General features: G+C 34.2%; 1 protein-coding gene across 5 annotated transcripts in view; it reads left to right on the forward strand.

The window, feature by feature from the left end:
* The window catches only part of LOC126844293 (protein couch potato), a 42,233-nt gene extending 16,594 nt beyond the window's left edge, over positions 1-25,639 (forward strand). Inside the window, exons 2-9 of one of the 5 annotated variants that reach the window (XM_050582401.1) lie at positions 13,867-13,944; positions 15,393-15,446; positions 15,523-15,585; positions 17,265-17,412; positions 18,298-18,443; positions 20,746-20,906; positions 23,063-23,145; positions 23,533-25,639. In XM_050582401.1, the coding sequence (XP_050438358.1) occupies positions 13,867-13,944; positions 15,393-15,446; positions 15,523-15,585; positions 17,265-17,412; positions 18,298-18,443; positions 20,746-20,906; positions 23,063-23,123 (711 nt within the window). In that variant the 3' untranslated portion in view covers positions 23,124-23,145; positions 23,533-25,639. The remainder of the gene's footprint in view (positions 1-13,866; positions 13,945-15,392; positions 15,447-15,522; positions 15,586-17,264; positions 17,413-18,297; positions 18,444-20,745; positions 20,907-23,062; positions 23,146-23,532) is intronic. The other 4 variants (XM_050582420.1, XM_050582392.1, XM_050582382.1 and 1 more) reach the window with 4 other exon arrangements.
* The last annotated feature ends 1,336 nt before the right edge of the window (positions 25,640-26,975 follow it).

The following is a 26,975-nucleotide window of genomic DNA, read 5'->3' on the forward strand; positions in this document are numbered from 1 at the left end:
ATCTTTTGGAAACACGTTCAGTATTTCAACAAATTCCCAACATTAAATTTCGATTTCATTGATAATTCTCGTTGCTTATAACTTAAAACCACCGTACTGTATATCTTATTCTGACACGGTACTAACGTACACACAAACTTTGGCCAAAAAATTTGAAATAAATCCGCCTTTACTATTCGGTAAATTGAATTTCAAAAATATCAACAATACAAAAGTGTACACCAATACAAGATAGTAATGCAATCAACGTTTTTTTCTTAGTTTCATTTCTTGTACACAACCCGTAGTTGGTGTATTGCTAGTGACGTTAAAACTTGGATGTTTTAATAATATTGTTTTTATATGACAAAACCAAGTAGCGCGTTATTAAACCGACCGCTATCGAACAACCCTTTCAGTCGTACGCAAGGGGTTGAAGAGGTAGGGAATTGTTTTTTATTTTATATATGTTAGTACTTTCCGATACGATTGAGTTGTGTGTGAAATCCGAGCAATACCAATGTATAATAAATATAATAACCGTATATATACAATGTTAATGGGCTTGTTAAAATAACAAAAAAAAATTGTCGGATTACACAGCTACAGACGTCGTAAGACCGGATTTAATCATTAAGACGGACTCGTTGAAAATCTAAGAGGGACCCACAACACTCAACGTGAGTTCAATGCGCTTACATTGTGCGTGGCTTCCGTCTCTAAGGGTTGGTGTGTACTAAAATGTTCGAGTTCGGCCGACTGCGGTGGAAATCACTGCTCTTCGTTGTATTATATTATATAAAATTAAAAATAACGTGACAGGCACCGAGTTAATAACTGATCGTTATGTCAACGACGTCGACGAATTGGTTCGCTCTCTTCTTCTGGCAGAATGTTTCCGTTAAAAAAAAAACTAAAATGTTTTTTAAACAATAAATATACATCCGCTCGGACATAAACGCGGTTAGCTATAATAATAATTGTACGCGGTAAGTTTTCACATAAAATTGAGGTAATTAATTACGCTTAGCTAATTATCCGTCCGCTTGTTTTGAGGCCTCTACATGTCCATTTGTATACTTTTTTTATTTTTCAATTCCAGTTTGTCGACGTTTTTGCACGCTTTCTCGGTTTTGCTTATTCAACCGCGGTCTTAGCGAACATCCGCTCGTTTCGCTAAACACAAACGACACTCCGCTTCCGCCGCCGCCGTCGAAATGATAATATTTTATTGTCTTAACATCAGTTGTACATTAAGTATAACATTTGCGTTTGACTTGAAAAAAATAGAATTGTAACAAAAAGTCTTTGTGTTCAAACATATGTTCATTAAAGTTGTTGAAAAAAAAGAACCTATAACACAATCCGCTGCAATCATCAATTCTATAATATTACAAGTTGTAGGTAGTCTGTATGTGTATTGTGTCAGTATGCACATTCAATTAAGTTATTCTAAAATCAACGGCAGTTTTATGTACGACTTAAAACTGTACAAAATTGTATCCAAATTGCATTATAAAGTGAATTATTTTTTGTTTTTTTTTACATTATTAAGTCTGACTCGTATAGTCATTTAATTTCTTTTTTTCCCGTATCATGAGATTAAGCTGCATTGTTGTCTCGTATTTTGTACACATTGATAACAGTTGTCGTTGTCGTATATTTATGTAACAAAATGACACAGTTTGATAAACTCTGATAACATTTTACTGTATTTGTAAACTTTTTTTCGCATAATTAGTAGGTAATCGTCAACCGTCAAACTAGTCCATCGTTTGTGATGATTTGTGGATATCTTTTTTAAATAGATTTATCTTTTTACATTTATACCAGCCAAGTATCCAAGTGTGTTATATTCATTATTGTTGTACTCTACGGAAACTCGGGTAGTGTTATTACGGGTGCACACCGTTTGCAGGCAGCACGTAGCAATTAAAAACTTCACTGTTCGTTTATCGACATCATATCCGCCGACACTGCGCACTTGAAATAAAAATTATTCTCAGACGACGTTGTTACACTTTTCTCTTTCTAGTATAAACGTAAAAAAACAATAAAATATGAAAACGTGACATTAATAATATCAAACAGTGTATTTATACAGTATTTACCATAGACGACTCGACGGTGGCAGCAGCTCAGTCGCAGACATAGGCACGTGATGATATGTAAAATATGATAATAGTTTTATCACAAAATGTGCGGTAATTAAAAAGTCGTAACCAGCCAAGACCCCCCCCCCCTCTCCCCCTTAAAATTATTATTATAGCGGGTTTAACAACTATGCGCAGGTATTCACAATACATATACATGTACACATATACAATAATACATGCACCAACTGTAAAGCAATAATTGACAAACACAAATGAAATATTCTAAAAAACGTCTTTTTTTTTTTTTTTTTTAGCGGATTTTATCGGTTAATTGTATTTATACTTAAAGTAAAGCTTTCGTCGAGTTGTTCCTTAATTGTATTAATTACACGTGGTGTTTGTGCGTGTTTAACGATGATGAACTTTAGGTGCTTCTTTGCCTATGTATAGCAAGTTATTCGCTTTTGGTTTCAATAAAAATACATGCGTTTTCTCCTTCTCTTTCGAGTCGACTGTGAGCAACAAAACTGCGGTCACAAATGATGAATCAACGTGCATATAATAGTCGGCACTCGCGAATTGTGTGTATTCTATTTGTCTAAAAAAAAAATATTTACACTATGAATTATTATTATGATCTACCGCACCGTGACCTTGGACGTTTATTAGTTTAACTGCTGTGGGTCTTAACCAAAAAACAGTATAATAATAATATCATATTATAGCAGCAGCCGGGTGTGCCATGCCGCCGTTGTATAGTGACAAATTAACGTTTCGTTTTTACACACATTGAATTGCACTTGTGTGTTGTAGGCGACAACTTGCAGCCGTTTACTCGTTGTGTGTGTGTGTATACTGTGTACTAGCTTGTTATATTTTATACGTGCAATCGCCCGACGGTTTTTTTTTTTTTGTAGTGTCTATTTCGCGGCACCTAATGTATTTTTATGATGTCTTCTAATAATTTTACAATACCGTGTAATCTGGTCGTTTTCACCTTGGAACCGCAAAGCCTTGGCGTCTCTGCGTACGCGCAGTTGTGTTCTGAATTATCATAAAACGTAATATACAATATGTATACGGTTCTGTTGCAAACGAATTTGAAATAGCCTTTTTGCCTTTTAAAGCAAATTTTACCACTTCAACTATATTATATCTATAACCGGGAAAAGGGCGATGTATATTTCGCTCTCCTACGCCCTTCCAGTATCGATAATCATAATACTTATTATGTCGTACGCCCAGAGAAACGGTTTTTTTTTTATAATATACAGCTTTTGTGCGTTTTTTTTAGTACTTTTAGTGTTGTTGTGGGGGCCGACAATACGGCGACGGGTATGCAAACAATTAAACGTGACGGTGCGCGAGCGCACGTCGACGTTCACGTCGTTTGTCGCGGCGACCTTGCGAAGGGGATAAAAAAATGATTATTATATTATTGTAAAAAAAAAGAAATGTCCACGAACTGCCATTGAAAATGTATTAAGGCCCCTGGATACCGACCGTTTTTTTCAGCCAAAACACATCATTTTTTGTTTATCGCACAGGCCGAACAATTAATCCGATAAGCAATCTAAAAACAGATATGAATTTGTCACGAAGTTAACTTGAGATCGGTTAAAGCACTTTTTTCAATTTTTAATTTTAACCCTTTCCAAATTTGATTTTAAAATTTTATAAAATGTTCAAACGTGTTTTATGCGTAGTAGGAATAAGATATCAAAACAATACGCTGACCGATCTCAAGTAAACTTCATGACAAATTCAAATCTGTTTTCAGATTACTTATCGGATCACTGGTTCAGCCTGTGCGATGTACAAAAAATGTACTATTATATTAACTAAAATGGCTTTTACTCATAGACAAAATTATTTAAATTAAAAATAATACCACGAAGCTCATATAAATTAACCGGTAAATTAATTAACATGGTCGAAATTTAATAAAACCACTTTTTTCTTAAATATTGCCTATACAAAACTCCTTAAAAATGGTCGGTATCCAGGGGCCTTAACCGGCGGCGCACGTAAGCGGTTTCATTTTATTTTACATATTTTTATAAGTATAATATGTAAGTATAATAATACATAAAAATAACTGTATTTTATCATTAATATTAACTCGGCAGGTAGCTGCTGCTTAGTCGGTTGCATATACACGGCGGCGTACCGTTACACGGTCCGGACACGCCATTTCAGTAGCTAGGTAGACTGTTGCTGCGCTATAGGTGGGTAGGTATTTCATTTTACCCTTTGCAGCAGAAAAAAGGGTTGAAACGCATTTTTATCCGTGCACGCTATGTTTCGTGCTAGCTACTAAAACAGTCTCCCGTGGGAGCAACTGTCGGAAACAAAAAAAAAAACGGTTTTACCTTTGGCCAGCTAGACAATATTTCTCCTATAACAACAACTATTATTATAAATTCCACACCCCTCTTCCGGCAGTCTGAGTCTGAGTTTGAGTCTGTTAACCCTTCACTTAGATCAGATTAGATCGTATTGGATCAGATTTAGCATTCGCTATTTATTACCCAATAGGTAAATAGTTGGTTAATATTTGGAGATGTTAAACCAATAAAGTATATAGGTTTCTAGTTAAAAACAAAAATGTCAAACTTAATCTCTTTGGAAAAAGCTTTACTCGACACTAATTTTTTTTTAACTTTCACAGAATAAATGCAATTGGAATGGTCCCCAAATGGCGCCTCCATATTTTTAGAGTGTTAGTTACTAGTATCGGTTTCTTAAAGATGTAGTCACGAATATTTTGGTACTTATTTACCGCGTTTGGGGATTTAACCGCCGCCGAAAGGTGTCATTCTGTTCGATCCCAATTTTGCTGGAAACCATTTAAGTCGTTGCCTCTTTGGAATTTACCGTATTGTCGTTAATGCCGTTTTATTATTTTCGCTATTTAACATGCGTGGGTATTGTATTCAGACCTTAAGCGAGCACTGCGGCGTTTGTGCGTAACGACCAAAGGCGAACGACCGCATATTGTAAAACACTAAAACCAGAGCGCATTGTTAAAATAATTATAATCGCGACAATAACGTTTATGTACCATAATAGTTATAATAATAATAATAATAGTAATACTCGTCAAACGACAAATAGCGCGTTCCGGGAGTTCGTTGACGGGACTTCGAGGGTCGTGGCTCGTTCAACCGCCGCAATGACTACTCTGAAGGTCTATATCATAACCGATAAATTACTTTAAATTTTCATTGAATTTTCCCTGGCCATCCGTGTCAACCGAATGATTGTTCAAATAATAGAGTTTATCATCCCCACAAAAAAAAAACTGGGTCAGGCTTTTTTTTTATTACCGGAATTTTGCCAACATCGACTATAAAAAAATGTCTCTCTCGTACAGTAGATCATAATTACATTGTAATAAAATCGGATAGATGATGGTTTTTATGCCCACTGTAATCGACTCAAGTGATTTTGCAAATGCGATTCTCTCTCTCTTGCACACCCTTTTCCTCCCCTATCAGTCGGCCAACAGGGTTTTACAGTACCAAAGCTCTGGCATACAGCTGTTATCTTGGCTCCAAACCGATGAAGAACGGTGGCGCCAATCGTAAAACGTGCACGAGGGACGTACTGGCGTCGGCGGTGGCGACGGCGCGCGGTTAAGGGGGTGTAAAAACGCAACCGTAGCGGTTGGCGGCGGTGGAGGGAAAGTAGTTTATGGGCCGAGTAAAAATATCGATGTCCTCCGGCGTGTGTTGGTGAGAGAGGGAAACACGAAATCCGAAAATTGCAGTCATTTCGGTTGTACTACAGGGATAACGCACACAAAAATACTCTCTCATTTTCGGTCGTATTGTACAAGACAGTGGTTAATCCTTGTCATTGACTCTTTTTTTGAAAATGGTTTTTATTTTTTCGGTCACGACATCAAGTCGCTTCGGTACCAGCATGAAAACGTGCCTACTAGCGTTTATCGGGTAAGTTAAGACTGAGTTGATGCATTGGTCAAATTTTTAAGTTAAAAAAAAAACATTGTGCGGTCGCGACAAGTTGATATAATATATAGTCAAGCATTTTTAATGACCGCCGTACGACGTTTGCGTGCCTTTGCTTGCTAAATGTAATGTTCAGCACGTAGTAGTCGTGACCGAGGAAAAATTTAGCTGTAAAGTGGTTTGCTAAAATGTTTATAATTCCGAATGGCTTCGGGGCGATAAAATCATTATTTATGGCCATATTATTAACCAGCTGACTTATTCTCGATTCGGGGACGCTAACGAAAATTAACTCCCCGAGCGGTGTTGGCCTTTCTTTAATGTAAATGATCGTAAATCGTTGTTAAACTTCCCGAAAGTATGTTTTATATACATACATACATGTGTGGTGCACACGTAGACGAAGGTACCGACTAATTAAACCCAGTCGGTGGGTATAGGGTTGGTGTATATGAATAGGTGACGAGGAATAATATTATGGTGTACATAAGCCCGAGAGGGAAAGAAGGGAGAAAAAAAGCGATTGCGTTTTCACCGACATTTACTGCAAAAGCGCCGCGAACCAATTTTCAAAAGCTTAATGAGATTCTTTTCAAAAGCGGTTCCTATACGTTGTTAGGTGGGTGTACCTACTCATCTCGTACCGACCGACAATTTAAATTCCTGGTCGTTTTCAAAAGAGAGTAGGGAAAGCCATTGAAACGATATGGGATCATAAATATTAAAAAAAAATAATAATAATAATAAAACGATTCTACTCGTGCGGATTTCAATCTCGTCGACGTTGTACTATAGGCACATTCCGGCTCATTTGGGGGGGGGGGTTTAATTTTCATTTGAATACTTCAGTACATGTTTAGTGTTTACTCGACGTACCGGAGAAGTTCGTTCGGCGATGAGCCGTTTGTGTGTGTGTGTTATTATGCGGTCGTTATTAGCCCGAAGACTTAAATATTATAATATGCGCGCATACGCGGGTTACCATGGCAATGAATTTTTGGGGTGTTTGTGTAAGAATGTTTATGTTTCGGTTACACCTATATGCCGGGGCGGATATAAGACCACGTACATTTTGGGCGAAGACGACGCGGCGAGACGGCGGATAATCTTCGGTGGCGCCAAAAAGCTCGTTTCCGCATTTGTAAAGGAATCGCCAGAAATCATTAGGCTAATAAACGACACGGGGCCGGCATTGCCCCTAAAACATCCAACTCACCTTTCCGATCAAAACCAATTTCCCGTGCAAGTACCACGCCCTTTTCCTGGCCGCCTCGGCACCTGCCTTCGGTGTATACGACTTCCTCCCTCGTTTTTATAGGTGTCTGCCCGAATATGCCAGTCATATAAATTTTCAATGAACCCGAGCAATATGGCATAGTACCCCCCACCCCCTACTCTTCCAACCCCCTCCCTAGCGAAAAAGGGAAAATAGCAAATTTAATCCAGGTCAACGTTGAATAATTGACTTTGGGCGTTGCAAGAACTCAATACACTAGAGGCAATGGCAGTTGAATGTTTAATGGACCGGGCAAAGGCTAAAATTGCTTGATCGGGTTCACATAATAATGAAAAAGTAAAGTCTTGTTACATTCATTTGACTCTTACGCCTTCGAACTGCTTGCGCAAGGAAATATATTCCTTTCGCTCGATTTTGAGTGTAAAATTCAAATGTTTATATTAAAACCCTATTTCCATTTTACAATTACTATCTTTCTTATAATTGCTGATTTTTTTGTTTATGTAAACAGAATGAGAAATCATTCGATTAAAGTTTTGTCCGAGTGCATACCGTACAAATTGCGTTTTCGCTTACAACTGGGTTTAGCTTCTTTATTATACACAAAGGTAATAAATTAAAGCTGCCTTACAACAGAATTGCGGTGTCTGTTCGGAAATAAACTTATTGTTGTGGTTCGCTGTCGGCGGCACATTCATTTGTTTGCATGACTGAAGCTGTTTTCTGTATTGTGTTGGTTTCTCGGACCTTTATTGGGAAGTTAGTAACTCGACCGTTTTGTTTCTGGTCCATGTCGGTTCGTTTTCATGTAAAAGTAACAAAGTAAATAATTATATACATTAAGACTGCTACAAAATGTCTTCGGCGGTATGCCGCGATTAAGTGTTTGCCCAACCGTGTAATTTTGAAATAGTTGTTTTTCAGTTAAGACGATAATTATTATTATTAATACCGCATGACGACGCCGTTCAAAAAATGGATAAGTGTTATTTGTTAACCTAGTGTGGACGATACGTCCGCCTGTGTTATGGTATTTTACATAAAGTCAAAATTATTTGAAACCTTAATTTGTCTGTATCGTTTATGCTCATAAATACAGAGAACGTCGTTAGTCGTTTACTTACAAATCGCATGCAGCATCGATAAACACAAGTATAAGTATAAGTATAATTCATGTGTAAGATCATTATGTTGGGTACGCTTTGTGTTAACACTTAATGGGTTGGCAAGTATGTTAATACTGTCATCGCCCGTCTACGTCGACATGTATAAAATACCGCTTAGATGTCAAACGAAACGAGCTTTTTGTTAATTCAGTGTATATACATATATGTGTGGGTGTGTGTGTTTTTTGTATGTCGTTATGTAATAATCTACTCTTGCATTATTCAAAACGAAATCGTTGTAAGCTTGTTTTGACTTGCGGTTGCCAAGCGACTGGCCATTAAACAATCAATAACTTTTAAAGGCGTACAAATTTCGGAGTATATATATATATATATATATATATATATCGCTTATTTATTTATTTTTTTTTCATTAAATTTCAATTTGCTTGTCCAAATACATTTGTGGTGTAACCAAATAATTGTTTTGCGACCGGCAGTCAGGGTTAACAATTAGGAAGCCTGAAAAGTTGTAATTTTTCATTGAAGAAGCCATCAAACGGCGTCAGTTTGTCGGCTCGGCGTCACTCGCTGACCATAATACCCGGTGTCGGGTCTTGAACATTTATTCGGCAAGCCTTGTACGATTCGGTATATTAGAAATGAATCACTATAGCATCGGAAGCTCGAGGCTTCAGTGGACTCGCTTGCGGGTTAACTCTTTATCATATATAAACGAAGACGTTTAAATTTCAATCGTGGCCTGGTGTGTACTTAAATTATATACGGCCGCGATGCACGGAGCATTGAACTCTTCGGGTGTCCAAAACCAACCGACAGTATTTATTAAAGCTCCATACACGGAGGATCCTCTTGGAAATCTCGTGACATGGCGGGGGTGTTGGCGCCGCGGTGGAGAATCTGGGGTCTTAACTATTTATTATCGCGTTTAAATAATAATAACGCGTTTCCAACGTGAGTCGAGGGTAAGAACAACGGCGTATACCTACTCTGGTAACACGGCAAGTGTGTATATATATATATATAATATATATATACTATACCACTGCGATAATACACACGCACACACACGTATAGCAAGGCATGCGGCCACGCTATTGATCCATCCCCCGGGTCACGGCCACCTCCTCCGCGCCATACCCGTAGGATTGCGGGTCCGGTGAACCCACGTCGCGTATACCTGCCCTCGGTAGACTTATCCTCGTGCTCCTTCTCAGTTTCCAAAACTTTTGCCTTCTTCCCCGGAAACGTCTCGTCAAAAACGACGGCCGTCGGCTTTGCCTGACCCACCTGTCCACCCGAAACCGATCGGCCCCAGTCGGCTAAACGGCTAATATATTTTTCCGAACGCCTGCCGGTGAGTCGGCAAAGTATCGACAAAACCGTACGCGAAATGGGCGCTCTAGCAAATAGATAGACGGCTATAACAAAGGCATATTTTCTGGCCAATTGTTTAACATGCCACCTCGTCGCGATTACAGGTTGTTATTTGTATATTATTACAGTACAATTTATACCGTATATTATTATTATTTTATAAGCCGCACAATACAAATCCATGACAAATTGTCGGCAAACACGTATTGCCACCGTGCTCGTTCGACACTGGTACCGTCACCCGCTGCGGCGGTGGTCGTGCCCACTACTACTCTTTTTCTCTACCATTTCGCCACCGCCGCCCCCATCGTTTACCCCATTCAAAGGACGTGACTAATGACTTTGGGCCTATCTTCTATATACTACAACCATTACCGTTACTATACGACCCTACTACAACTGCGCTGTCACAACTACTTCTACGACTTCTACGGTGTAGTTACTATATATTAATAATAAACGAACGATTCGAATAAGACGGCCGCGACACAATCGTTTCTTCTTCTATTTTTTTTTTTTTTTATCATAAACCCTCCCCTCCGGCGTACTTGTAATGGATGGACCCGGGACAGGGTCGGTCGGCAAGCCGTCGTGTGAAACACACAGTCAGGACGACTAGAATCTATACAGCATAAGCGTATACCAGAATAGAAGTCCTACGACGTGTCAAGGTTTGTGTTTGATATGGTATAATAAATTGAGTTTGGCCCGGCAGAATATTCGACTACCGTGTAAAATAACAATTTTCACGCGGCTTGTACCGTTTTCTCTATGATTAATCGTGTATTTTATTTCAAATAAAAACTATGCAATAGTGTTGTGGTCGGTATAGCAGCTAATTACGGGAGTGTAAGTCTCGCCGTACTCGCTGATAACGAGTGGAAACAGTAATAATTTTAAAACTCGCAACTGACAAACCGAATAAATTATAATAATATAATATGTTTCCGAATCCATAAATCGTGAATATCCAAACGCATTTATCAAGTCGGGAAATTTCGGCCGTGAGATATTCAAATATATACAATAATAACCCCTTTACCCTTGTGGTTTGTCATTTACTTTTTGCCCTTTTCATCAATCAAAAATCATCAGTCGGCTATTACATCATCCATCATTGGCCGCCCGGCAGTTATGAAATATATTATATTTAAGGCCTTTGCGTAGTACACGTGCGTATACGCCTGGGCATTTATTAAATTATATTATAAATATAATAAATAATATATGGTTTATTCTAAAAAAAAAATATCATTAAAGAGACAATATAACGTTTTCATTCCCGTTATTGCTTCAGCGCACGAACTTTAGCCCAGATGGTCAACGTATAATTTAAAGATAGTTTTTGTGTTATTTGTCAACTTTACATTATACAGGTTCTTGCGGGAATGTTGAATGTGATGGATTCTGACAAATGCACAAACGAAGGCGTTTCGTTTGCCTAATAATTATTTTCCCAGAAAACGATCACGTGTAACGGGTGTAAACGATAAAATAGCTGGAGCAAAATGATATATGAAAACATAATGTTGCCGTCTTTTGCTGTGACATTTTAATTGTCAGTGTTTTTTACGTGCTTGAATATTTTTCTAGTTTTCTTTCATCTCGCTGCTCGTAAAACTCTGCGAGTTGTTATTGTTTAGGGGAGAACCGAGAAGGTTTGTGTTGTGTTATTTTTGCCATCATCATCGGGTGTTCATTCCAATGGTACTCAACGCCGTTGTGCCTTTATAATTATTCTTTTTATATTTTTCCCATTTGGCTATCACAATCTATCTTCAACTTTGTCATCGTGTTTGCAGAGAGGGGAAAAAATTGCTCGTGTCTGTGTTGCTGGTAAAGCTTTTTGTTGACAGTCAGCAAATTGCTGTCGTAGTCAGTTCGCCCTATTCTCGCACTACTCTATCTACAAAAAATCAAGAGGAGAGAAAGCTATTTAAAAATGCAATCCCAGTTTTAAATAAGCAGAATGGCGAGGGAGGATTAACCTTTTTTTTTAGCTATAAAGCTCAACGCTCCATCATTATTATTTATAAAAACTTTCATGTGCAAAGTATATTCTGTGTACAGGACCTTTGAAAAAAAATATACGAGCCATTTGTTTTTAGATTTTTTTTTTTTTGGTTTTTAAACTAAAGACCACTTGCATCTATAATACACCCTATAAAGGGTATGGCTTTTATTGTGGCGTTTAAAACGTCGTGTTTTGGCTTACATTACATTCAACAAACATGTACGGTCTGAGAAATTGCTCGTGAATAATTTATTCTCTTAGTACGGTCAAACGAGTTTTTGGTTACATTAATAAAAAGTGTTATCGACTAGTGTCGGTTGTGTTGATAACAACGTTACCATGGATACTAGTCGACTACTCTCTCCCCCTCCTACTCGCCGTGTCACGATTTTAGTCACCTGTCCGCACTCCGCTCGCTTTTTTTTATTGTGACAATATGACTGTATGAAATTAATTCGGTTTATTCGCCGTATGTATACGTTTTTTAATACGTTGTATTAACGCCTTCGTGCTCGCTGCCGACAAAAAAAAATTGTATATATAGTAATAAATCCAATGCAACATCTGTTTTTTTGTTAGGTATAGTGCACGGCAAAACTACACAAAAAAAAAACATCAACAAACACATATTTTTTAAGTATTATCTTGCACAAGACTTTGATAATAATTATTTAGGAGCCGATCAATAAAGTTGTATTAATTTATTTTTCAATACAAAAATACACTAGTTAACTTCAGAAACAAAGGTTTTGCTGACTGTGTGTATAGCTTTTGGGTATTATTTGCTTAGGTCGCCGGTTAATTATTTTGATAATTATTGTTAAGCAAGACGTGTACACCCGATAACCGCTTGAGCTGACTGGGCGCGGACTTGAGCACTTCATAAGACAAGCAAACCCTTTTTGAAAGTTTATGATGGGTGCCTAACGCGTTGAAAATTTAATAATATTTCGGCGTTCCCTCGGGGACACCGAGAATTTTTACATTTTATCTTTTATATCTTTTTGCCAAATAATTGCCATGTCTATTTATATATATATATACTGTAGCTAAGCGCCTTAGAATTCTCTGGCTAGCCGAGATACTTTTATCTTCGCCGGCCCTTATCGCGTTTAAACGTCCCCGGTGACACTTTTCTTTTCTTCTTGGCAGTGCCTCTTAAACAAAAAAAAGTCCTTACCAGGACTTACCCAACACTACGTGTGAAGAGGGTTTGTTTGTATTATTATTATTTTTCCTTTTTTATTTCTCCCCGTTTGCGCCGCCGTCGAGTGGTAGCTCTTTCGTGCCGTACCCAGACCTTTCGGTTCGGATCGAAAAGTCACGAATCCTTCTCGCCCGACCTGACACGACGATGACCTTTTGAAAACAATGAGTTCCAAGCACATTGCCCGTGGCTTTTGCTGCTTTTGTTCTACCGACCCCTCTTCGTAACGATAATATTATGTACGTACACGGTCATATTATAAAGTCTGTAGTAGAAAAAAAAACTTACACAAAAAAAACAGCCAACGTCGAACCGAAATAATCGTGAAAAAAAAAACGCTTAATCGATAATAATTGTACATTAAGTTTTGCTACAATTTATTAAGAAGGTACATTTCCTTTTTACCGAAAATGGCGCGACCCCGTTTAGGTCAATTCATATTATTGTACAATATTAAAATACACATTGTTGTTATAACAAAATGTTTTCATTTTATGTAATCGGACTTTTACATTGGTTTATTTTTTAGCAAATACGCCGCCCGAAAAGCACAAATTGTATTTGACTTAATGGACAAACAAAAAAAACTCTCGGGTCGAATAGAAATTACGTTTGTCACGCACATTGCCGTTGTAGACACGCAAGGGCGGTTTCCCTATTGCCTTTTTAGAAATATATATACAAGTATAATATATATATAGCACGAGGGAAAAGCCCAAATGCCAAAGCAAATTCGTCTGTTTGTCGAAAATCGACGGGGCAAAAAAAAAAAAAAACACCAACTAATATACTGTATTGTTATTTATAATAATGAAAAGCATAGACTAATTTGTTTTTGTGCTTTGTGTTTTCCAGGTCAGAACATTATTTGTCAGCGGCCTGCCAATGGACGCCAAGCCACGAGAGCTTTACTTGCTGTTCCGAGCATATGAGGTGATTTTATTTAAACATGTATTATTACTTACTTCTTACTTAGTTTTGTACAATATAACATGTATACTAAGTATGTAAACGCGAGGCGTCGAGTATCGGAAAATATGTCAAGAACGTCGTCGTCGTCGTATTTACCAAGTTTCAATATTCCCATGTCGTTTGATTTATTTATCATTTTTGACACAGCTATTGGCAAACTCCCAAGACACCGCAGTGATATTCTTTAATAATCTACTTGAATATGATTTAGTATAGGTACAGGCGGTCGAATGACATTTAGATGTACGAATTAAATAAATCATATAAATTCAAATCAAAACGATATAGTCACGGCCATATGACCCTGTTCAGATTTTATAATCTATATATATATAGGTAATAATAGATCAGTTAAACCACAGATGCTCATTAAAACCGCAACAATAGTTATTTTTTGAAATCTTTCATAATATTATTATTTTTAAAAAACCGTCAGGTTACTTACACAAGATGCATTATTCGTTATCATACTTTGTTTTTAATGTAAGAATTTGAGCTTATTTACAGAACACATACCAATATTGTAAAATTGTCATATGAAATATATATATATATATATATATATATCACATTGAAGTAAATAAGTGTAGGTTGGTACAGCCGGAATATTATCATAACTCATAAACCATCTGTTTATCTTTAGTATAATAATTAAATGTAAAAAATATATATATATATCAAGTGAAAACGATGTGTATACTGTTATATTATATAAACCAATCAAATTTTTAAATGTAGCTTCAACGTTGTTCGAAAGAACAAACAACAACGCTTAACCCAGTATTTTAAGTTGACCTGATTTTTTACTTAAAAGGAAAACCCTAAAAACATTTTTATTCCTTGCCCTTGTACGTGGCGTTAAAAGTGTCTTCGGCCGTCAATAAACTTTTACTTACTCTTCAATAAATTTGACAAGTTTTATTTTATACAGACATTTCAAGTTATCATTGAAAGTATTGACTATATTATTTTTCAAAATATCCAAAAATAATTTACAACGGTCAACCAATAATTATTAGTTAATGAAAACATATTCATTTTAACAAAATGTGATTTATGATTTAAAAAAAGTTACTCGAAAATTGTTTAACGGTCAATTGAATCCGGGCAAATAATGTATTAATATAATACATAGGCATACTCAATTATAAAAAAATATTGTATTTGCCATTACTTTAACCCGAGATCATAGTGAAAGCGTATATGACATAGTATTTCCGACATATTAAGTACCTGTAACTACTGCTTACGACATTCTTCAAAACAGTTATTTCATTTTGACAAAAACGTGTAACGCGGTAGAAGACTTTAGTCGTTTTTACTGTCCATAGTGTTTAGTTTTGTCTGGTGAAACATTAAAGGTTAATATATATATATATAAATTTAAATGGTCGTTTATTACTTTTTAGGGTTACGAAGGATCTCTATTAAAGGTGACAAGCAAAAACGGAAAAACGGCTTCGGTGAGTACTAAAAGATAAAAAGATATAGTTTTTTTTGTCATTGTCTAAAATGTTTTTTTTTTTTAATTTTTTACAGCCAGTTGGTTTTGTCACTTTCCAAACGCGCGCTGGCGCCGAAGCAGCTAAACAAGATCTTCAGGTGCGTTTAACTAAATAGTGTTCATAAATGTATTTTTATTTTCTAATAATACAATATTAAAATTTGTGTGTACATTTATTTTATAAATATCAATTCGGTGTGATAAACTCTTTGGATTTGAAGCGTCTGTTGTCGTTAAACAGTTAGTACATTTTTGAAAACCATACTTTCTCTTTTTATCTAAAAAAAACCTCTAGTTAAAGTATAATGAGCCATAACTATACTAGTGAGATTTTCATGAGACAAAGCCTGTTATATTACTCCTTATTTTTTTTCCTATCCGAGTCTATTGAGTAAGGAATACGTATAGGATATTATACTACAGTCTTTGAGGGTTGTTCTGATTCAGAGTTGGGAATGTTTTTATTTCACTCGCTACAATAATATTATGTACTTAGACAAAACTTTGTTCGCCCAACTCTAATTAGTTTGGTTTATAGTATTAACAATTGTTAATATGTATAATATTATGTATTACGCTTATCACTCACTCACTGAACGCCGTTCGGTGTCATCACAATAGCATTGTTTTTTTTTTTTTTTTTTATTATCGTTAACAACTCAATCATCAGTAGCCTTATACACGTCATTTTGATATACATAGTTATAATCAAGGGGTCGGGGAGCAAGCCGGCATACAAATACGTGTACCGGCGATGGCGTTGCGCTAATTTAGCAGCTATGCCTTCTGACTACACTGCCTGGCGTCGAGTAGTAGATTCGGCGACATTCAGTTCACTAACGTGCGTTACGCCAGAGAGTTTATGACCCGGAAACGTAATGAATATTATAACAAACCGTATAGAGACGTATAAAATCATTGGTCGGTCGAGGTAGATGGTTACGGCGCGTTATCTGTTGGGAAATAACAGAAAACAGAGACAGTTTTCGCAGTGTATCGTTTCCTAATGCAAACACTGGCCAAGTGTTAAAAATTACAACGAAAAAAAGTGAAAAACTCTAACCGCTAACCCTTAATATGGTTCTAAATAATATTTAAATATATACCTGTTATAAAAAATATCATTTGGCCACTTCTGTACAAGACTGATGGCTTTTCGATATATTCGCTTACTTGAAAACGCTTACTTTTTCACCCTCCGCTCGGAGTAGTTCCCCCACGCGAGACCGTTATTAATATTGTTTTTTTTTTTTTACTATAAGAATAATGTAATACAATTTAGCCCGGCTCTTTGTGTAAACGTTGAACTTTTGACAGCCAAGGAGGGAACAGAGGACGAACATAGTCCCTCCAACTCCAGCGTAGCCGCGGGCTTTTTACCCAAAACCGTAGTACCGAATGCATATATTTTTTGTAATTATTTTACCATCTACAAAAACAATGCACAAAGTAAATTAGTATCAACGGATAGTCGTAGCCGTAATACATACAACCAAAGACATGACGCACAATGGTCTATACGTCTATACCGAGATAATAATATAATGTACAATTTATAATAACTCATTTTTAATATTTACAAAATGTACTCTTAAACGATATATATATATATACATATATATTAAGGCAGAACGGGTGGTTCTCATTTAAGCGGTGCGAGGACAATTTTTCTGAAATTTCACTTCGTTTCTCTCTCCAAACGCTTGATGAAAACGACCCGTCCCGTCCATGCCCACGGGATGGTAGCACTGTATTGTTGTGTGTTTGGTTTCGGCAGCAGGGCGTCCGGTTCGATCCCGACATGCCGCAAACCATACGGCTAGAGTTCGCTAAAAGCAACACGAAGGTTAGCAAGCCAAAACAGCCCGCCAACGCAAACGTCACGCCCAACACGCACCAAGGCCTGATGCACCCGCTCACCGGACGTAAGTAAAAAAAAAAAAATTTTAAAAAACAACCCCCTCCCCCTCAAACCTAACGCGTTTACGCGATAAACAGCACTGCAGCCGTTTGTCTAATCAAAATATAATTAGCACTCGGGTCTTTGTAACTACATTGCGTTGTACCATATTGTATATTTCCTAAACGTTAGTGTTTTTCATTCGGAGGCACTCGCCGAAATGGACTGTGACTTGATAATAACAAGACTTAGACTCGTCAGTGTGATCGGACTTGAGTAGTAGTTATTGCATCCAGATTATTGGGCGTATGCATTCAATCAATAGTACCTACACATATTATCTAAATAGCATTTACACAGAAAAGTGTGTCGCAGCTAACACCTATGGTTTTCCTTGTCTGTGTAAATTTCATCATAAAACGTTCCAACTACCTGTCTGAAAAATTAATAACTGTAAACGTTTGTTAGATATAAAAGAGCCAGTGTCTAAATATAGACACTGGCTTTGCCTTCGTGGATTTCAAAACTTTACTATGAAAACTACCGAAAAGTGACCAATTATTTTTAGTTACCTTATTCTAAGCCTTAGTAACACATTTACACTTACATAACTTTCAATCCGAATGCACACTCCTATCAAAATCTGTGCCATCCAAATTGGGAGCTCCGAAGAAGTATTCAAATTGGAACTTGCCGAAATTATATTGAATATGAACCATATTATGTAAGGAGTTCTGTATGTAAACCCGGACTCCAAGTGATGGTAGGGATTGACTCTGATCAGACAAATCAGGTGCACAACAGTCCAGTCGGTTTCGACGAGTACTCGAATGATTTGCATGACACTACTACATGACACTTATCTTTTGATCTAAGAACTTTCGGCTAACTATATTTTTATTCTCTACAGATTTAGGCGCCCCGTTTTTCACCGGTGCTCCGGCAGAACTATGGCATCACCCGTTGGCCTATGCTGACATGCCGACAGCAGCAACGGCCTCGGCCCTGCAGCACGCCGCTCTCGTACATCCGGCGCTGCATCCACACCCTCAACAGGTAACGTATGACTTACAACTGATAACGACAATATTGATTATGAACATCCTATCATAGTTGTCGACCGCTTGTAGAAATATAATATAGTGCCTTTTAAGTTTTAACCGTGTCGAACACTTAGAACCAATACGCTTCGCTTCTAATCACTCCCGTGTAACACAATAATGTACGGTTAATGGGATTAACTAACGCCTGTAGTATTGACATTGTAAAAGGTAGCAGACGGAATTAAAAACAAATACTATGACGCGTTTATGATACCGCATCAGCTATACGACGTCGTTTATAGTTGTCGCTTATATTTTTGTCCTGTCTGTTGTTGGTCTACTATAATATTATGTTATTACGCAATGGCCATAAAAAAAAACATGCGTAAAAGTATATTTTGTTTTTCGGAAATAATTTTCATTGGTACACTATACGGTTACCATAAAAATAATTTACTATTTTGAACCCAAGCCCGGCTGCTTGGCGTTGTAATACATTATTTACCATCATTAGCCAACTAGCTCTCTCTCTCTCTCTCCACAAAATTTTGTAGAATATTTTTTATGTTATTACATTAAGTCCTGTCAACGTTACAACGCGCATTTGGTTGTGTAACGGCTCCGTGGCCGTTTGGGATCTTATTAGTTTTTTTTTGTTTTAAAGACTCTCAGAACGTGCAATTAGAATAATTATTACTGTTATGTTGACGCGGTATACCTAATACCAGTCATTATAAGGGTAACGTGCGCTCTCTCGGGTAATTAATTTGCATGGACACACTTTAAATCGTCACCATCCTCCGGTAAATCCGTGACTGTCGTTGGTCGCTGTCTGTAACGATTTACAACAAAACCGTGACTGTGTTTAAAAAAATAAACCATTTCAACAAACAATTTTGTACCGCACTTGTTTAAATTGTTTTTCTTGATATGTATACACAATGCTATAATATTGAATCAGTTTATAAAAAAAGGCCTCAGTTTATTGATCAATGCTAAAACTTGACTTGTCGCATTACTAGGAGTAAAAAAATGAAATATTTAATTCTCCCAAAAATGCGACACGTAAAACAAATAAGAAATTAATAAATAAATACAGTTAACGAAATGAAAACTGAACAGATTGTAGTATGAAATTATACGTTTATTTTTAAAAGCCAAAAACCAAGATTTAAATTTGAAACAAATAACTATTTTTGTCATAATGGCACCAAGTCCATCGGACTTGTTGATATTAATTTTTTAACCTAGCTGGAAGTTTCAAAAGTTACCTTTTTTATTCACTTTTAGCTTCGTTGCGAAACATAAAAGATGCATTTTACTGTTGGATTTGATTTTATGACTAAAAACTGAAACAAGTTTATTGTCAGGGTGCCCCTTTTTGCATGAGCTGATTCAACTATAATAGCGTTTGTCCAGCCAATCCCCGTACTCGCAGTGTAAACATTTGAAAAACTGTTTTTTTTCTATACATTTGTTGTTGCGAACATAGTAAATTATACTATAAATTAAGCATACAGCATAAATCGCATAAATACAATAAATTATATTATTATGTAGGCTTTGAAGTTTGAATTATGATGTACACCTTCTTGTTGGTTTTCGAAGGGTATCTTTGCATGCTATTTTAATTTCTTATGCACTCTAAAATTATTAGTACCACATTATGGTGTTTAGCGGATCAGCTTACTATTACGATTTTTTTTTTTATCAACACTTTAACACTTACACTACAGTTTCTAACGGACGCACTGCACTTTGGCGAAAATGTCTCAGTCGGATCGGCATATTTATAGTGTGGCACGTGCCCGTGAAGAGCCGACTGTCTTAGTGCGTGTGATGTTTACACATATTTATTTTTAACTTTTGAGAACGGGTTAAGCCGTCGGTAATTTATAGTGTATTTTTTTTGTATAGTGTATCTTGTGATATCTGTCGCGAAACGCTAATCTTTCGTTGGCGAGAATTAATCGACGGGATAAAAATATAATCCCGGTTAGTTTTTTTTCCTAACAAAAACCGACCCGGAAGTGTAGAAAAAACGATAGCGCATAAATTTGCAAGTTTCAGAAGTTTTCTTCGACTTCTCCTCTGTACTATACTTGTGTTCCACACTTTACACGCCGGCCTAATCGTCGTTGTTCGTCTCTTATGACTTTTTAAAAATTTTTTTTTTTTTATTATTGTAGTTGCAGTCACAAAAAAATTATTACACATATATATATATATTATAAGCTCAATAGTTTTATTTTGAAGTAGCTTGCGGTGAAGGTACTAAGCGTAATAAAATCATATTAGGATTGGCTCGTTTTCAGCCGACGTTGACGCTGGGCCCACACGGCCTTCCGTTCCTGCCCTCTCCCGCACTGCCCTCGCCGCCCAACCAGCAGCAGCCCCAGCCGCCCTGTTCCACGCTGTTCGTCGCCAACCTCGGACAGTTTGTGTCCGACCACGAGCTTAAAGACATTTTCGCCAGGTCAGTAGTGGTAATAAAAAATAAAAAAAAACCAAAAAAATGTATTCACAAAAAACCCATAATAATATAGAGTTGTTATGTTTTGTTTGTGTGTGTGTGCGTGTGTCAATAGAAAAAAATTATCATATTATAATAATATTGTCGCAAGGGGGTCTTGAGAATGTCATGATATTAAGATTTATTTTTTTTTCCTATGAAATAATTGCCGAAGCCAAAAATAAAGTTTTTAAAATAAAAATCCGTATTGTATTAGGCTACCGTAGTCCGGTAAACTATTAATTAGATTTAATCGGTAAACGAGCAAAATTAGTTTAACGTCAAAACCGTTGGAGAACAATGGTTTGAGAATAATTTAAAAAAACTGATTATGAAATGGTTTGGACGTGGTAAAAGAAGGCAGATGAGTGCAATAGTAAAACAAAGTATGAGAGAGATAGTAATTAAGACTTAACAAAAAGCGTTTACATGAATAATTATTTTTTATTGGCGTCAAAAAAAATGTATTTAACATAATTATTGCATATTTGAAACACACTTTTGAAACACAATATGTGCGATATGTGAATATAATAGCAGTGACTGCGATTTATGGAGAGAGCAGATTTGGCCGACCAAACCTATTTAAATGAGATAATTGATGATATAATGAGATATAGGGCGATCATAAACGAGAAAATACTAATAAACTATTAAATATAATTTCAATTGTTCAAGTTCAAATGGAACTTTTAGTTTTGAAGTATTAGTTTTAAAAGTCAAATGTAAAAACAACTAAGATTATTGTAATACTTAAATAATTTGTTTTGTATGTAATTTGTTTGCTATAAAGAATAAAACAAATTAATATGTTTTGATATTTTTCCAAAGAATTAAAAAAATATTTCTTTATTTGTACGAACTGACATTTCATAAAACTTTTTTCATGATATCCTAAAAATATCTTAAATATTTTGATACATTTTAATTTTTTTTATTAATATTACTGTTTATGTTGAAAATACTTAATTTTTATGTGATGTTAAATTAAGAACGATGTAAATATACATAATTTTCTATACTTGACTTTTGAAAAAAAAACTTTAAGAACTAACCTATTGAACCATAAAAATCGTATTCGATAGTATGCATTTTTAGCGTGACAATTTTTTTTTAGCTAAACCAATTATTTCATAGGCTAAATGCATTTAAAAACTATTTGTATACTTATAATTGGGTAGATAGCAACGGTTGCGAAAAATTCAAACTAGACTTGTTATATAGGTACAATTTTTAGGTTAGACTTGTTATATAAGTGCTTACGGGTTAAATGGTTGGATTTTTTGAGTGCTGTTAATTTTTTTTAAGTGATTTCAGAAAAAATGGCGCCGGCTCGTATATTATAAAACGAGACTAAATACGTGCCGTGTAACTTGAAAGTATCAAAATACATAATCTTTGCACTACAATTTATTAACAAAATTCTTATAGTACAATTAATATTAATCCGTTCGATGGTAATCCTACATAAAAAAATTGTTTTAAAAATATATATATATGGGTTATGATGGATATGATTGCACTTTTTGGTAAATTTACAAATTTGCACGAATACCTGTTTATACTTTTAATGCGTTTAATTGGATATTTTGCTTTTAAAAATACAATTTTAATTTTTTTTTTTGTTGGTCTGCGATATTATTGTGCGTTATAATCGAACCGTTTTTTAAAAAAATTTTTTTTTTTTAGTATTGCTTTGGAATAAAAATAATTGTAATAACTACACGGCGTGAGCTTGAATGGAGATTGGAGGAGTAATAAAACATAATATTATGTATTTTGTGCTATAATAAAGTTTATAACGTCGTCGTGGGTTCGCGATATGCGACTTGAGAGGGTTTTCGTGACCGTCGTTATCATACGTTTTGTTTTTTATTACTAGTATTAATTAACGGCATTCCAATCGTTTGCTTGAAAATTTACACAAATAAAAAACTAGTTACTAGTTTCGGTACGCCGAAGAACACCTAAAAAAGTGCACACATCATATTTACGTCACATAATATAAATATAATATTATACACCGTGTTTAGATTATGTTTATCTAAGATATATACATTTTGGCCCCTACATACTAAAACGACAGGTTTTTTTTTTTATTGTTTTTTTTTTTAATATAGAACCACAAATTTTGGTCAATCGAAGCAGACGTTTAATTACTGGCCGACGGCCTATAAATGAGAAGACGTTGATTGAGATTATAGTAATTATATTTGTACCTATTCATACATAATATAATGTAATTATATATAAATAGAAACAAGGTGAGAAGGTGGTGGAGGGTGTAAGAATTACAACAGCCGAGCACATATTGTATCATGAGGCGAGGGGTCAAAACATTTTTTTTAATTTATTTTTTACATACTTACGAAATACGTACACAGATGCACACGCGAGAACAAAATATTACTTATTTAATAAGATTAGAATTCAGACGATAAATTGTTTATTTGAGACACAGTCATCATATCAAAACTAATATATTATACCGAACACATAATATTTTTCCGGTGTATTTTTTTTTTTTTTTAATAACAATCAAAATTAAAGACTTTTAGAATTGATTTTGGATTTTTATTTTATTTTGCAGGGAGTATGCTGGCCAAAAGAAATTGGACAACGTCAATTTCACGTATACTCACATGCAGTTGAACAACACCTGACAACCACCAGGTAGACTTCCGGTAACCGCCCAAGTTTAGATAACGCGCGACACGTCAAAATCAACCTACCAAAGCCCCCACGGAAATAATATCGATGCGATTTATTATTTATATGATTATTATTATTATTATTGTGTTTACTTTTAAAGCTTTTTTACTAAAGCCGTTGTACAAAGCATTAAGCAGTAAAAAAAAAAAAATTCCTTGTATGTCTGTAGATTTAACACAAAAAAAAACCTAAAAAAAAAAATGTATTATTATTATTATTATCATTATTAATATTCATAAATACCCTTGTACCTATTTATTGTACCCCAATAACTTTATTCCCTACGCTTTTTAATGTATAACCTCTACAATATCGCCCTTTTGCTTTTTTTTTTTTAGTGGGCAGAACATACCTAGTGTACGATCTTAAGACTCATCAAATCTGTGATTGTTTCTCGTGAATATATATATATATATATTTTTTTTTTTTTATATAAAATCATAATATTTGTCTATATCACGTGTAAGCGTGATTCAGATTTTTTAGCAATAATTAAACGAATAAAATATGTAAGCGCGCTCATATACATTCACTACATACATATCAGTATAAAATATTATAATATGCTTAAAGGGAATTAACGTTAAATATTTTGTACATAGGTAAATTTTTAAAGACTTAGATTAATAAAACAACCGATTTCAACGGTTGGACGAACGGTCGGGCACCATAATATTCGTGTCGGGTATTTAATTAAGTATATACCTAGCATGTTATTTTTTTTGGTGACAATCGGCCTGTTTTTTCAAGTTCGATTTCGTTCGACTTAATATATTGGTTTGGGAAAGTCATAACTTGTTTTAAACAAATTAAATTATATATTATTATATTAATTATTATTAATAATAACAAATTATTGAATTCTGCAATCTATTTTTTATACAACTAGTTTCGTTTCGTTTTCTTGCCATTGCCCATTGTATTATTATACGAGTAGATTATGCTTTTCAAACAAATTAACAGGGTGCAGCTTGTTTGGCAGCTCATGGAATTCTTTTCTAGATATTATTATGTATTTTTGTTTTTGTTTTTTATTCTTATGTATTTTCAAAAAACATTTTAAACAGTACATAGGATGAACCTGGGATCACATATTAAGCTAATAATTGTATCGAATATAATATATTGTAATAATAACAATAGTAATTATTTAAAATGACAATCTTTTTTTAAGTTATTCATTTTTAAGGGACAATAATTTTTTTAGTCTTTTGTTGTCGAAGATTTTTTTCCTTACACTAATTATTCATTAGTTATTTTTACTTATTTATATTTATTTTTATTAATATACAACTAAAAAGACCAAAGATTATGTTCTACTATAGATAGATTGTAGACATTTTTTAAGTACCTACCTAACTATACCAGTGAGATACAATAATTAATGTCTACAAAAACAAAAATGTTCTTTTTCCTATGTTTCCTTTGTGTAAATATTTAATTAAAAAAAAAAAATTGATGTTTGTTTTCAAATTGTGTATTATAATTGAAATTTTCTTATTATTATTTTTAAGCAATAGGTGTACAATTAAAAAAATTGTAAAAAACTATTTTAAGTAATTAACTTTTTAAAAATACCATCAGAATTACATTAATGTAAGGGATGTTTATTATTAGACTTTTATTTTTTGGTAGTTTGCGGTCATTGCGGTAAATTTTGTAGATCTGTCGTGTGTTTGTGGACAAAAAAGGTTTTTTTTACTAGAAATGTGTCCGTAAACTCAATTATAAGCAAAAGACGTTGACACAAACGTTGAAAAACATTCCACCAAATTTGTATTAATGAATAACTCATTCCAATATGTATATATAAATAAATAAATGTATTTATTTATTTATTTCACTAACACCAGCATCAACGTCTTGTGCAAAATATAATATCCGTCCAAATTTAAAAATGTTTTCTTATTCTTTTTAATTAATTCGTTATTAATTGATATTATTAGAATATTGTGTTTTTTAATTGCGTACACGAGCTGTAGTTGTTGAATACAAAATCATTATATACATTTTAAGCTCAAAAAAAAAAAAAGATCATTTTATTATTATTAATAATTGTTTCTTTTTTTTTTTTTTTAATATTTGTCTTTTTTTTCTTAATATGAATTAAAACATTTTATATATATATATATATATATATATATATATTATAATATAGCCTTTCTTAAAATGCAACACATACATATCATTATGAATACATTTTGTCGCGCTGTATACAACTTACGGCCTGTGAATTTGTTTTTTTTTTTTTTTAATGTGATCAACAGTAGCCTTATATTATACTATTTAACATAATATAACATTTATAAATTATTTTATGATATATTATTTATGTACGATAACTGATTATTTATTTTTAACCGCTAGTACGAATAACAGGCTATGTTGAAGACAATTATTACTTCTTGATAAAAGTATTATCATATATTCGGATTATGATTGTAAATAAACATTTTGTGATTTTGATCGCCTTATTTGGATGTTTTACAACACACCAAAATGTATAATCGAAACATATCAATTACTGTGCCCTCTGAATAAAAAAAGTTAATTAAAATTTTAAATTATATTAAATTAAATGTTGTTAAATAAATAACGAGATAATAATAATTAATATTATATTATAATGAAAATATATAAAACAATACATGTGTACTTGATTGTAATGGAAAACGATACCGAAGGAGGAGGTTATAAATTTAACAAAATTTTCACGAGTTTGTTTAGATTTGTCTTACGTAGTAAAATTTAGTTGTTACTGTGCGTAATTTTTACATAATATAAAGCGTTTGTTTAATGAAATTTTTATTGTTACTTTTACTGATCGTATGTAATATGTTTTCGCTTGCGTTATTTATGGTGTTTATATAAATATAGGTATTTAATTATTACATTGTAGTGGTATTATTAAAATTATTATAAAAAAAAAAAGTAATTTTTATTATTATTATTATAGACGGTATTAATTATTACAGATATAAAAAAAAAACAAAAAATATGAATTGTATTTAAAATGATGCAAAAAAAAAAAAAATTAAATAAAAGTAGTGAATTGATTGGGAATTGTGTTATTTTATTAAACACCTATATTGAATGTTGGCCAATCGGAGTTAGACATCATTCACACAATTTATTTACTTAGATGATGCAAAAAATGAAAAAAGATTTTCAATGAAAAAATCACCAAAAAATATTAAAAATATTTAAATAAAAGGTTAATGATTAAAAATATTAATTTGTGATTCATAATTGATAGTTTATAACAAAATTCTTAGTTATTTAATATTTAAATTTTATTTTTAATTATTCGTTACTGAGCAA

The sequence above is a fragment of the Adelges cooleyi genome, unplaced genomic scaffold (genome assembly GCF_023614345.1).
Source record: "Adelges cooleyi isolate 19-005CV unplaced genomic scaffold, UGA_ACOO_1.1 ACOO_flye_CR_arks_rails_tigmint_CR_PRNA_108, whole genome shotgun sequence".
Taxonomy (NCBI): Eukaryota; Metazoa; Arthropoda; class Insecta; order Hemiptera; family Adelgidae; genus Adelges; species Adelges cooleyi.